Below are 12,904 nucleotides of genomic sequence, written 5' to 3' on the forward strand. Positions count from 1 at the left end.
GTAGTCATGATAACATTATGTAGACCTATTCTTGGAAACGAGCTGGCAAATCACACAGAACAGAATGAAATGTTATAATTTCATATTAAGTAAACGTTAAATGTTTAGATGATGTAAATATGTCAGTATTGTACATTTAGTGTCTGTAAAAATGTAAATAAATGTACATTTTGTAGAACCACATTTTACGTCGCGTTTTTATATGTATTGTACCCTGTAACTTCGTTGAACAGGAGGGGAACAATCGCCACTTTAATTTACAGCCCGCAGATGGCACAATTACCCTGTAACTACATGGAACAAGAGTATAATTTCCCAGTAATTTTAAAAAGCTTACGTATAGATACACCAAACGTACGATTTAATAGAAAAGGTACCTGTTAAGTTTTTTAAATTAATCCATTATAAATTATTTGTATATCTGTTTTCTACCCCGTTATTACCCAAACGTAACATATTGCTCCCTTATACTTACACGTAGGTACAATATAAATACGAAACATTCACCGTAACTTTAGTTTACTTACGCAGTTCTTTGCAGGTTGTATATCTGGTTGTTACTCTCTATTACCAAAACGTAACATATTGTTCCCGTATACCTACATGTACGTTCTTGAATAGGTACACTATAATTACAGAAACGTACACCGTAAATTCAGTATACTTATGTAGTTCTTTGCAGGTTGAATATCTGGTTTGTTATCCCCTTATTACCCAAATATAACATATTGTTCCCTTATACCTACATGTACGTTCTTTATAGGTACACTATAATTACAGAAACATACACCGTAAATTCAGTTTACTTACGTAGTTCTTTGCGGGTTGTAATCTAAAGCGTTACCATAACTCTTTTTGTCTTGAGTTTTGCATGGCAAAATGTACCTTTCCCGTTCTGTGTTACACTTCTAATAATATCCTCAACTACTCATAAGAACACTCCTCTGACTAATGCAGCTATAACGTATAGAGACCTTGGCTTGTAACTATAATTGCTATTTTGAAAACTATAACGCATTAAATTACTCCGTTACTAAAAAAAAGAATCAAATTACGGTTACTGCCCAACACTGATTCTGACCAAATAAAATGCCTCTGATTGACCACTGCATTCATAAAATCAATTCTCTGTGATTGGCTACATTGTAAGTTAGGCCCAGTTGGTTACCTGATTTCGCAATTAACACTCGCTTACAATCAAAGGAGGCAAGCAGAATGTACAAGTCTGCAACCTGAAATTTGTTACTTTTTTATTATTATTTTTATGCCAATCAAATTCTACATCAATACTCCATGTCCACATATTTATGTATTTGGTTTAGTAGATGTAGTATGTGTTAAAAAAAAATAGCAGGGTATACCAAAATCTCTTGCTTGCTCACTCACTCACTCACTCACATCCTTTCTCTCCCTCCCTCTTTCTTTGTTCAAATGTGTATATAAACTGGTCGGTTTACTTCTGGAGCCACACTGACTGAGCAACTGATAAGGTGATTTTGAGCAATTTGTATGATAACTGATCTGTACTGTATGCTCTTTAAAAACTGCATACTTTGTATTTTCACGGTAACACACATGAAAAGATTTTTGGGATATCAGCTTCATGCTTGATGGACTTTGGACTGTCATTATTATCTTACAAGGAAAACAAGACAACAAACAACAAAAGAAAAAACTTCCTAATAAGAAGATTTTGAATTCTACCAACTGCAAAAGGACAATGAACTCTACAATGCTTCAAAACAGCACCCAAGACAGATTTATGGAAGCTTTTGTCAGACATTTCACCTTTGTTCTCTTTGGGACCATAATTAACTCCATCAATGGAGTATTTGTGTTTACGTTCTTTAGGAGTTCAGTTTTCTACAATGATCCGAGATATATATTATACATTTACTTGGTTATCAATGATATGCTCATGGTTTTTTTCAGTGTCTCTCTTTCTTTGATGGCTTATACATGGCCAAAGGTTCCTCTGCCATTTTGTGTCACCCTGCTAATAATAACTGCAACTACTTACAACATCACTCCTCTGACTTTGGCCGGTATGGCTGTTGAGCGTTACATTGCCATCTGCAAACCTCTGCATCACCATCAGATCTGCACAGTGCACAGGACGTACATCCTCATCTCTCTGATTTGGGGTGTCAGCGTTTTACCTGGATTGACTGATTTGATTGTCATAGTAATTGTTCGTCCTTTATCTATCTTTACCACAGGTACTCTGTGTACTTCAACATATGTGTATAACACACCATACCATGAACAACTGAGCAAAGTTTTGAATGGCCTTTACTCCTCAGTTGTGTGGCTAATTCTTGTTTTCACATATTGTCAAGTGCTGAATGCAGTCAGAAGGGCCTCTGCTGATAAAACCTCAGCAAAAAAAGCCCAAAGCACCATCCTGTTACATGGAGCACAGCTTCTCCTCTGTATGTTGTCCTACATTACTGGTGTCATTGACAAGATTTCTGCTCAACTCTCAATAGATGATCGGAGAAAAGTGACTATTCCTAATTATTTTATAACAAACTTATTACCTCGACTGCTTACCCCACTGATTTATGGTGTTCGAGACAAACTTTTTTACAGTCACATGAAAAGGCTTTTTGCATGTAAAATACTTATTGTAAAGGTTGAATCAACCAAACAGTGAGCAAAAAAGGCTTTTAATCTTGCTGTTAATCATTTTCTTTATTTACTCTCTGCTAAAAACAGTGCTAATTTAGTAAGTTATTTATTATTAAAATACTTTGGTTGCTTACATACTTTTAATGCATAAATTATTACATTTAAAAAATAGATGGCATTATTATAATATAATATACTGTATAATGGAAATTTATATATATATATATATAGCACTTAGATGATAAATGATTTGCAACACTTGAGGTTATGGCATAATTTCCCAACCTCGACTGGTAAAGTGTGGTGCTAGAAATGCCAACACAGATTATAATAACCCTAGTGAAAAATAAATATACTAAAATGCATTTAAAACACAGTTATTTAATGCTAAGCATACTGCAAATACATTTACATATTATGTAGTTAATAATAATACCATACTAAACTGCTATATTTAAAGTCTGCTAAACAACTAAATTTGTATTTAATGCACTTTAATTGTGCAGAAGTAGTGCTGAAGTCCAACTAAACTGCAAAAAGTCTTTACATGCAAAATATCTCATCAACACTGACATTAAAACATATTTTAGGCTTAATATTAAGAAATGTCCATTGTGCACAATTAGTACCTCAAATAAAGTTTAATTACAATTGTTATATTTCATATAAGTCTCAAGAAATATGTCAGTAAATATGTGAATGACTTGAACTATACTTAGTATAAAATAAAAGTATTTTAAATATATTACTTTTTTACTAGGGAAATCACTGATTCTTGAGAAGTGGGACAAAACAGAGTGCAATATTGAAAAATAAAACCTTGTACTCGGACAAATGAAACTTGTACTCAGACAAATACATCTTATGTGTACTAAGCAATTGAGTTGATACAACCTCGTAACTTTTCTCTTTTTATTAAAATGTGCTTTTTACCTTGCCATCACTTATTTTGTGTCAACGCCATCTGACGCCAAAAACACAAATTAATTTTCACTCACATCATGCAAGACCTATAAAAAGTATAGCAAACACTCATTTTAAGCCTGACAGAGGCTACAAAAAACACTTTCAATATTTATATATATATTTATCATAAAGATTTCTGTCTGTGTTTCTTAAATTGGACTGTGTAATATAATTTTAACTTTGTCTTTAACAGCAATCAAGATGTTTTAACATTTCAAAACACACTCTCATGTCAGCAGACAGATTGCATTTTAACAACAATTCCACAACAAATATAAAATATCATAAAAATATATTATTAAAATATTCATCTGATGGAGGTTACACATCTGATGGTGGTGACGAAAATCAATCAAATAAATTGAATCAATCAATTACTGTATTAAATCAAATACAACAAACAGTGAGCATGTTATTATTTATAAAGCTTTTTTTTATTCGAAATTCACATTTAAGTATTTTGATATATCATTGGAACACAAATGATCTATTTTCTCTCATCTCAGAACAGTATGTCTGCTGTGCATCTGCTATTATAGGGGTGTAACGATACATGTATTCGTACCGAACTATCACGGTACGGGCATCTCGTGTCAGTCAACAGTTGTGGGAGGGGTCTGGGGATGTGTGACATCACACAGCCAAGAATCTGAGAATGGCTTGATCTGGGAAAGTGCTAATGATTTATCGGGATTTAAAAAAAAAAAAAAAAAACACTGTGTGGTATATTTTTATAGGGTGGTTGTGTATTTGATATGAGATATTATTAAGTGTTGCTTTTGATAAAACAAGCTCTTTTTCATCATTAAACATTTTTATCCATTTTATAGCATATGAATGATTGTCTCATCTCTGTGGACACGTAGTGAGAAGACAATAACCCCCAGTTTCACAGACAAGGCTTAAGCCTAGTCCTAGACTAAAATGTAAGTCTGAGCTGTTTAACTAAAAGAAACTTGCACTGAGAGATCACATATCAGTGCTTTTGTTTTGTCTCAAGATGCACAACAAGTGTCCAAACTCTCTCTTTCCCTCCCTCCCTCCATATTCTCCCCTTTCATTTACATCTCAGAAGAGCATATAAACTGCTCAGTTATGCCTGGAACCAAAACATTTATTAAGCAAAGCGAAGAGGTAAGTTCACTCGTTCAATAATGTATTTTATTTTTGTTTATTTTATTGTTCCTTATTGTTAAAATGCTAAATGTTTCTTCTTTTAATTTCCATATCAGATGAAATAAATGGAATAAACTTCAGGATAAAAAAGATTCGTATTTCAGCTTAATGTACTTTGGACAGCCTTTAAGATCTTTGGAAGGAAAAGAAGACAACGGCTACAATCAAAACTCTTTCTTCCAAAGAAAACGACTGTCACTTAAAGCCACTGAATTTTACACCAGCGAACAAGCACAATGAACTCTACAGTGCAACTCTACAATCTACAAGAAAGATATGCAGATGCTTTTGCAAAAAATTTTACCATTGTTTTTCTTGCGGTCATAATTATCTCCATCAATGGAGTGTTCGTATACATATTCTTCAGGAGTTCAATCTTCTACAATGATCCGAGATACATATTATATATTCACTTGGTTATCAATGATATCCTCATGATTTGTTTATCTGTAACTCTTTTTGTTATGAGTTTTGCATGGCAAAATGTACCTTTCCCGTTCTGTGTTACACTTCTAATTATGTCCTCAACTACTCATAAGAACACTCCTCTGACTTTGGCCGGTATGGCTGTTGAGCGTTACATTGCCATCTGCAAACCTCTGCATCACCATCAGATCTGCACAGTGCGGAGGACGTACATCCTCATCTCTCTGATTTGGGGTGTTGGAGTTATACCTGGATTGAATGACTTGATTGTCATAGTAATTGTTCATCCTTCATCTGTTTTTAAAACAGTTGCTATCTGTAGCACAGCAACTGTATACAACACACCGTATCATGAACAACTGAGCAAAGTTACGATTGGGCTTTATACATCTGTTGTGTGGGTAATTCTTGTATTCACATATTGTCAAGTGCTTCTTGCGGCCAGCAGGGCCTCCGCTGATAAAACCTCAGCAAAAAAGGCCCAAAGCACCATCCTGTTACATGGAGCACAGCTTCTCCTCTGTATGTTGTCCTACATTACTCCTCTGTTAGACAAAATGTATCTTCCACTAGTGACTGATCAGCAGAAGAGAATCAGTTTTTTCAATTACCTCCTAACAAACATTTTGCCACGATTGCTCACCCCCCTGATTTATGGTGTTCGGGATAAACATTTTTATAAGCACATAAAAGGATTTTATGCATGCAAACTGCCTATTGTAAAGGTTGAATCAATCAAACAATGAGCAAAAAATACTTCTGCTGTTTATTTTTCTTTTGATTTACTCTGCAGAAAACATACATTTTAAATAATTTCTTGATTATTAGCTTTCTTCATTAATGCTTACATATTATTTGTGCAGTCATAATACATTTCTGTAAAATCTCCTGTTTAACCTATTACAATAATGCAATATAAAACATGCAGAATTCCTTAAGTGTATTATATTAATGAATTACAACACTTGATGCAAACATTGAATTTAAGCATTGTTGTTTTGGCAAGTGTGTTTTTTTTCCTGATGTTGTTAACACTATCGGCAGGGTTTACAGTACACTATTGGGAAAAAAGGTCCAAAAGCTGCCTCTAGGCAGTGCCCTTTTAAAAGCTACTAATATGTATGATTCAGGTAGTAATATGTACCCTTTACGAGTAAATAAGGTACCTTTTGAGACGGTACCAACCCAGTGACAGCTTTTGTACCTTTTTTTCTGGGTTTATTGTAGGTGGCATGTTATTTTCAAAGCCCTATTAACGCATTTGAAAAGGTCAAATGAGCAATAACTTTTTGTGGTGCACTCACCAGAGATTTCATGTCTGAAATGCGGTGACATGTAAAACACCCAGCCAGGCTTTGAAATGAACACCTACCAACCTACCACTAAATGCAGGTGATAGTCAACTGGATGGGTAATGCATTTCAACTTACTAGTTAATTTGGCGGAATATGGTTCACAAATAAATGTTGCCTAAATCCTGCTGCACCACCCTTCTGTGTTTTCCATTAAATTACATTAATAATGATTAAGGACAAATATTTGTGTATATAGCGTATGTGCCAGCAATAGTTGAGTCCAACATGAAAATAAAGGCTGGATCTAATTGCACACCAGTAATGTTTTTTCCTAATGCACGTTTATAAAAATTTACTTAAATGTCCTAATTAAGCTATGACTTAATCCTAGCTTAGGCTAAACCCTATCTGTGAAACCGGGCCTAAGGGTCTTAGATTTGATATAACAAAGATAAAATTAGACCGAAGGGGATAACTGTTAAATACATTCTATTATTAATTCCTCATAACATTTACAATTTAAAATATCTTAATTTTTAAACCTAATAGCAGTTACAATTACTGGACATTTTTTGTCCCATGTCTCAAGAATCAGTGAAATGTAACTCTTAAATGCACTGTAATTTGCTTTGCATAAAAGTGTATGTCAAGTGAATGAAAATAAATAAGATATACTGCCATACTCTCTTGTCACAAATTAACAAAATTACTGTTCGTTAGCTGTCAGTAACAGTGAATTGAACGTTTTTACACAACTTTTGACATGATGACTTCATACATAATTAAAGTCAATACATTTCAGAGTGTCCAAACTCTCTCTTTCCCTCCCTCCCTATTTTCCTTTCTCTCTCATGCTCTTTTTTTTCCTCCCCCTTCATTTACATCTCAGAAGAGCATATAAACTGCTCAGCTATGCTTGGAACCAAAACATTTATTAAGCAAACTGAAGAGGTAAGTTCAATCTTTCAATAATGTATTTTATTTTTGTTTATTTTATTGTTCCTTATTGTTAAAATGCTAAATGTTTCTCCTTTTAATTTCCATATCAGATGAAATAAATGGAAAAAACATCAGGATAAAGAAGATTCTATTTCAGCTTGATGTGCTTTGGACAGCCTTTAAGATCTTTGGAAGGAAAAGAAGACAACAGCTACAATCAAAAATCTCTTAAAGCCACTGAATTTTACACCAGCGCACAAACACAATGAACTCTACAGTGCAACCCTACAATCTACAGGAAAGATATGCAGATGCTTTTGCAAAAAATTTTACCATTGTTTTTCTTGCAGTCGTAATTATCTCCATCAATGGAGTGTTCGTATACATATTCTTCAGGAGTTCAGTTTTCTACAATGATCCGAGATACGTATTATATATTCACTTGGTTATCAATGATATGCTCATGGTTTGTTTATCTGTAACTCTTTTTGTTATGAGTTTTGCATGGCAAAATGTACCTTTCCCGTTCTGTGTTTCACTTCTAATAATAGCTGCAACTGCTCATAAGAACACTCCTCTGACTTTGGCCGGTATGGCTGTTGAGCGTTACATTGCCATCTGCAAACCTCTGCATCACCATCAGATCTGCACAGTGCGGAGGACGTACATCCTCATCTCTCTGATTTGGGGTGTTGGAGTTATACCTGGATTGAATGACTTGATTGTCATAGTAATTGTTCGTCCTTTATCTGTTTTTAAAACAGTTGCTATCTGCAGTTCAGCAACCCTTTATAACACACCGTATCATGAACAACTGAGCAAAGTTACGCTTGGGCTTTATACATCTGTTGTGTGGGTAATTCTTGTATTTACATATTGTCAAGTGCTGCTTGCGGCCAGCAGGGCCTCCGCTGATAAATCCTCAGCAAAAAAAGCCCAAAGCACCATCCTGTTACATGGAGCACAGCTTCTCCTCTGTATGTTGTCCTACATTACTCCTGTGTTAGACAAAATGTATCTTCCACTAGTGACTGATCAGCAGAAGAGAATCAGTTTTTTCAATTACCTCCTAACAAACATTGTGCCACGATTGCTCACCCCCCTGATTTATGGTGTTCGGGATAAACATTTTTATAAGCACATAAAAGGATTTTATGCATGCAAACTGCCTGTTGTAAAGGTTGAATCAATCAAACAATGAGCAGAAAATACTTCTGCTGTTTATTTTTCTTTTGATTTACTCTGCAGAAAACATACAATTTTAATAATTTCTTGTGCAGGCATAATACATTTCTGTAAAATCTCCTGTTTAACCTATTACAATAATGCAATATCAAGCATTCAGAATACCTTAAGTATATTATACTTATTTTAATGAATTGCAACACTTGTTGCAAACATTGAATTTAAGCCTGTGGCGTAAAACCTGCAGCTGAACTAGTTGTCAGGAAAGCATTTTAGCAAAAAATCTGTTTCCAGTTGAAATGACCCCACTGGTGGTATTAAAACACAGGCAACATTTCTTCTTTTTGACACAAATTATGATTAAATACATAAGATACACAAGATTAATAAAGACTTGTAAGATTTGTAAACTATACCATTGCAATTGCATCTCATAACCAGTTTCATATGTGTCTTTTCTGACGTAAACTTATTTGGTGGCTCACTTGGTAAAGCATTGCTATGTACAAGTCTTGTGAATCACGAGTTATGATGATAAGCTTAAAGAATTGTAAAAGTAGACTAAAATAGCATTGTTGTTTTGGCAAGTGTGTTTTTTTTTTCCTAATGTTGTTATCACTATCAGCAGGGTTTACAGTACACTATTAGAAAAAAAGGTCCAAAAGCTGTCTCTGGGCAGTGCCCTTTTAAAAGCTACTAATATGTACAATTCAGGTAGTAATATGCACCCTTTAGAAGTAAATAAGGTACTTTTGAAATGGTACCAACCCAGTGACAGCTTTTGTACCTTTTTTCTGGGTTTATTGTAGGTGGCATGTTATTTTCAAAAGCCCTATTAACACATTTGAAAAGGCAATAACCTTTGTAGTGCACTCATCAGAGATTTCATGTCTGAAATGCGGCGACACGTAAAACACTCAGCCAGGCTTTGAAATGAACACCTACCAACCTACCACTAAATGCAGGTGATAGTCAACCGTGACGGGTAATGCATTTCAACTCACTAGTTAATTTGGCGGAATAAGCAAAGAGGTAAACAGAGTTGCACAATGGACAAGTTGGAACTCTGTAGTTGTTTATGAGTGAACGCACATTGGTTGCACCTCTCGGCATCTGTCAGCAGAGTCCAACTACAGCTCTGGAGGCTGTTCTAAATCCTGCTGCACCACCCTTCTGTGTTTTCTATTAAATTACATTAATAATGATTAAGGACAAATATTTGTGCATACAGTGTATGTGCCAGCAATAGTTGAGTCCAACATGAAAATAAAGGCTGGATCTAACTGCAAACAATTGATATTTAAAGAAGAAGTCCACTTCCAAAACAAAGATTCACATATAATTTACTCAACCCCTTGTCATTCAAGATGTTCATGTCTTTCTTTCTTCAGTTGTAAAGAATTTTTTTTTTTTTTTTTGAGGAAAACATTTCAGGAATTTTCTCCATATAATGGGCTGCTATGGTGCCTCGATTTTGAACTTCCAAAATGCAGTTTAAATGCGGCTGTAAACGATCCCAGCCGAGAAAGAAGGGTTTTATCTAGCAATACGATCGGTTATTTTCATAAAAATAATACAATTTATATACTTTTTTAATGTCAAACGGCCAACATCATTTTGACGGACAGGGTCATAAAAATACCGTCATAATCTATTATTACCTTTCATTTTAATTTTCAACTTTATAATCATTTTAATTATAATAACACATTTAATTGCTTTTATTTTTGTTCACATTTTTAATCATGAACCTACAGGATGACGGCACAGTGTTTAAAAAGAACAAAATACGCTAGGGCTGTGTAAACAAAAAAGCAAAAAACTATTTCTCTATTTTAATAGATTCTCATTTTAATGAACCAATATCGATTCCTAAATCCCAATCGATCTTTTGGTCTGTGCTGTTTTCAGCTGATGAATGAACAGTATACAGTGCGCCTTCCTTCCAATAAATAGCAATAGGCAAAGCTTTGTGTTACTTTGGATACGAAACAAAGCCTCAGATTTCAGATTCTGTCCATTTCATTAGGAAATTCAAGCAAAAATTCAGTTTTGGCACTCTTAAATGTGGTGTGATAGATTGTTATAGCTTCTGTGTACTCGCCTGTGCGTAATCAAACGTGTGGGAAAACATTTGTGACAGTTTCGTTTTTGTTCTGGATCCCGTGCTCTGCCACCACACTGAAGCGCACTCGCCACTAACTGGACAGGGGTGGGAATTACAGCTACAATTTACAATAGATTACCCGCAGTGTAATCTGTCAAAGTGACGGACAACCGTCACTGATGAAAAAAATTTTGGTTAATGCAACCTCCAGTATAAATGTATGTATTGGCTGCAACCAGCATAATAAAATGTTGCCAGATTCGGATAAAATTGAAGGTGCTTTTAGTGCCACTTTGTATGTGTCGGGAAACGTGAAGGAAGCAATATAATATCACCAAAGGCACATTTTTCCAATAAGCCTGAGTTGTGTTCTACACAACTTTTGACATAATGTGTCCATATGTAAATAAAATGACTAACAATTTAAGTCAATACACTCTAAATTCTTTTTTACATTAAATCTAAATGCTGTATATTCATTCACAGTATATTATATATGTATACAGTATATTTACACCATAAAAGAAATATAATTAGACTCTCTCTGTCCCTCCCTTCCTCCCTCCCTTTTTGATATGCCTTTTCTCCCCCTTCTTTCACATCTCAAAAGAGTGTATAAATTAGTCTGACCTTTAGGTCTGGAGTCAAAATTTAAGCAAACTGAAAAGGTAAGTTCACTCTTTCAATGATGTGTTAATATTTTTTCTATATATTGATTATAGCATATAGTTGTTAACCTGTTAAATGTTTCTTCTTTTTATTTTCTATATCAGAAATCTAATCCTCAGGATAAGTCAAGATATTCTAATCTTCAAGATCATATTCGAGCTCCATGTACTTTTGACGGTCATCAAGGAAGAGAACAGTCTTTTTTTTCTCTCTCTCTCAAGAAAAGGATTATCACTTATAATAATCAGTGAATTTTACACCAGTGCACAAGGACAATGAACGCTACAATGTTTCTATATAGTGTACAAGAAAAATATATAGATGCTTTTGCAAAAAATTTTACCATTGTTCTTCTTGGGGTCATAACTATGAGCATAAATGGAATGTTTGTACTGACTTTTTTCAGAAGTTCAGTTTTATACAATGACCCACGATACATATTATATATTCACTTGGTTATCAATGACATGCTGATGGTTTTTTTCAGTGTAAGTCTTGTTGTGATGGCTTATGCATGGCAAAATGTACCTCTCCCATTCTGTATTTCACTTCTAATAATAACTGCAACTGCTCATAAGAACACTCCTCTGACTTTGGCCGGTATGGCTATTGAGCGTTACATTGCCATCTGCAAACCTCTGCATCACCATCAGATCTGCACAGTGCGGAGGACGTACATCCTTATCTCTCTGATTTGGGGTGTTGGAGTTATACCTGGACTGACTGACCTGATTCTCCTTTCAATTGTTCGTCCTTTATCTGTTTTTTCAACAGCTGCTTCATGTAGTGTAACAATTCTGTATAATACCCCATACCATGAAATACAGAGCAGATTTATGAATGGCCTTTACTCATCTGTTGTGTGGGTAATTCTTGTATTCACATATTGTCAGGTGCTGGTTACAGCCAGAAAGGCCTCCACTGATAAATCCTCAGCAAAAAAGGCCCAAAGCACCATCCTGTTACATGGAGCACAGCTTCTGCTCTGTATGTTGTCCTACATTACTGCTGTCATAGACAAGATGTTTGTCCCACTTATGCCAGTTGATCGGGCAAAACTAACCTTTTTAAATTATCTTCTAACAAACATAGTACCACGACTGCTTACCCCGTTGATTTATGGTGTTCGCGATAAACTTTTTTACAAACACATGAAGGGGATTTTTTCATGCAGATTGTTCATTGTAAAGGTTGAATCAATCAAACAATGAGGAAAAAGGTCATCAGATGTTTCATAGAAACACATCATTAATGGCTATACAACATAAAGCATGCATAATTCTTTATGTATCAGATACATGTTTTGCAACACTGATGTAAATGTTACATTTAATCAAATGTACAGCCACATTGTTATGCCATAAATTATCAGTGTTCTCTAGTTTTTTTAATGTTTTGTTCATCATTAAATGTTTTCCATGGTTTAATATAACAAATGTCTCCATGTGTTAAATGGCCCATCTTGAAAATAAGGAATTGTGTTTACATTCAAACCTACAGTAAATAGTGT

General features: G+C 34.6%; 4 protein-coding genes across 4 annotated transcripts; all 4 read left to right on the plus strand.

Moving 5' to 3' along the window:
* Positions 1–1,714: 1,714 nt before the first annotated feature.
* Positions 1,715–2,656, plus strand: LOC127167389 (odorant receptor 131-2-like). The gene has a single exon (XM_051113401.1). It carries the CDS (start codon positions 1,721–1,723, stop codon positions 2,654–2,656), a length of 936 nt encoding a protein of 311 aa, XP_050969358.1. The 5' UTR covers positions 1,715–1,720.
* A 2,353-nt stretch (positions 2,657–5,009) lies between these two features.
* On the plus strand, positions 5,010–5,945 carry LOC127167377 (odorant receptor 131-2-like). The gene has a single exon (XM_051113388.1). The coding sequence runs from the start codon at positions 5,010–5,012 to the stop codon at positions 5,943–5,945; it is 936 nt and encodes a 311-aa protein (XP_050969345.1).
* Positions 5,946–7,633: 1,688 nt separating this feature from the next.
* On the plus strand, positions 7,634–8,634 carry LOC127167340 (odorant receptor 131-2-like). Its single transcript, XM_051113329.1, has one exon. The coding sequence runs from the start codon at positions 7,699–7,701 to the stop codon at positions 8,632–8,634; it is 936 nt and encodes a 311-aa protein (XP_050969286.1). The 5' UTR covers positions 7,634–7,698.
* Positions 8,635–11,660: 3,026 nt separating this feature from the next.
* or90b1 (odorant receptor, family 90, subfamily B, member 1) lies at positions 11,661–12,605 on the plus strand. Its single transcript, XM_051113383.1, has one exon. It carries the CDS (start codon positions 11,670–11,672, stop codon positions 12,603–12,605), a length of 936 nt encoding a protein of 311 aa, XP_050969340.1. The 5' UTR covers positions 11,661–11,669.
* The last annotated feature ends 299 nt before the right edge of the window (positions 12,606–12,904 follow it).

Source organism: Labeo rohita, chromosome 6 (assembly GCF_022985175.1).
Source record: "Labeo rohita strain BAU-BD-2019 chromosome 6, IGBB_LRoh.1.0, whole genome shotgun sequence".
NCBI classification, from domain to species: Eukaryota; Metazoa; Chordata; class Actinopteri; order Cypriniformes; family Cyprinidae; genus Labeo; species Labeo rohita.

Excerpts from the sequence above, each read along its gene's own strand:
- LOC127167389 (XM_051113401.1), top strand. The coding sequence starts at position 1,721 with ATGAACTCTACAATGCTTCAAAACAGCACCCAAGACAGATTTATGGAA.
- LOC127167377 (XM_051113388.1), top strand. The coding sequence starts at position 5,010 with ATGAACTCTACAGTGCAACTCTACAATCTACAAGAAAGATATGCAGAT.
- LOC127167340 (XM_051113329.1), top strand. The coding sequence starts at position 7,699 with ATGAACTCTACAGTGCAACCCTACAATCTACAGGAAAGATATGCAGAT.
- or90b1 (XM_051113383.1), top strand. The coding sequence starts at position 11,670 with ATGAACGCTACAATGTTTCTATATAGTGTACAAGAAAAATATATAGAT.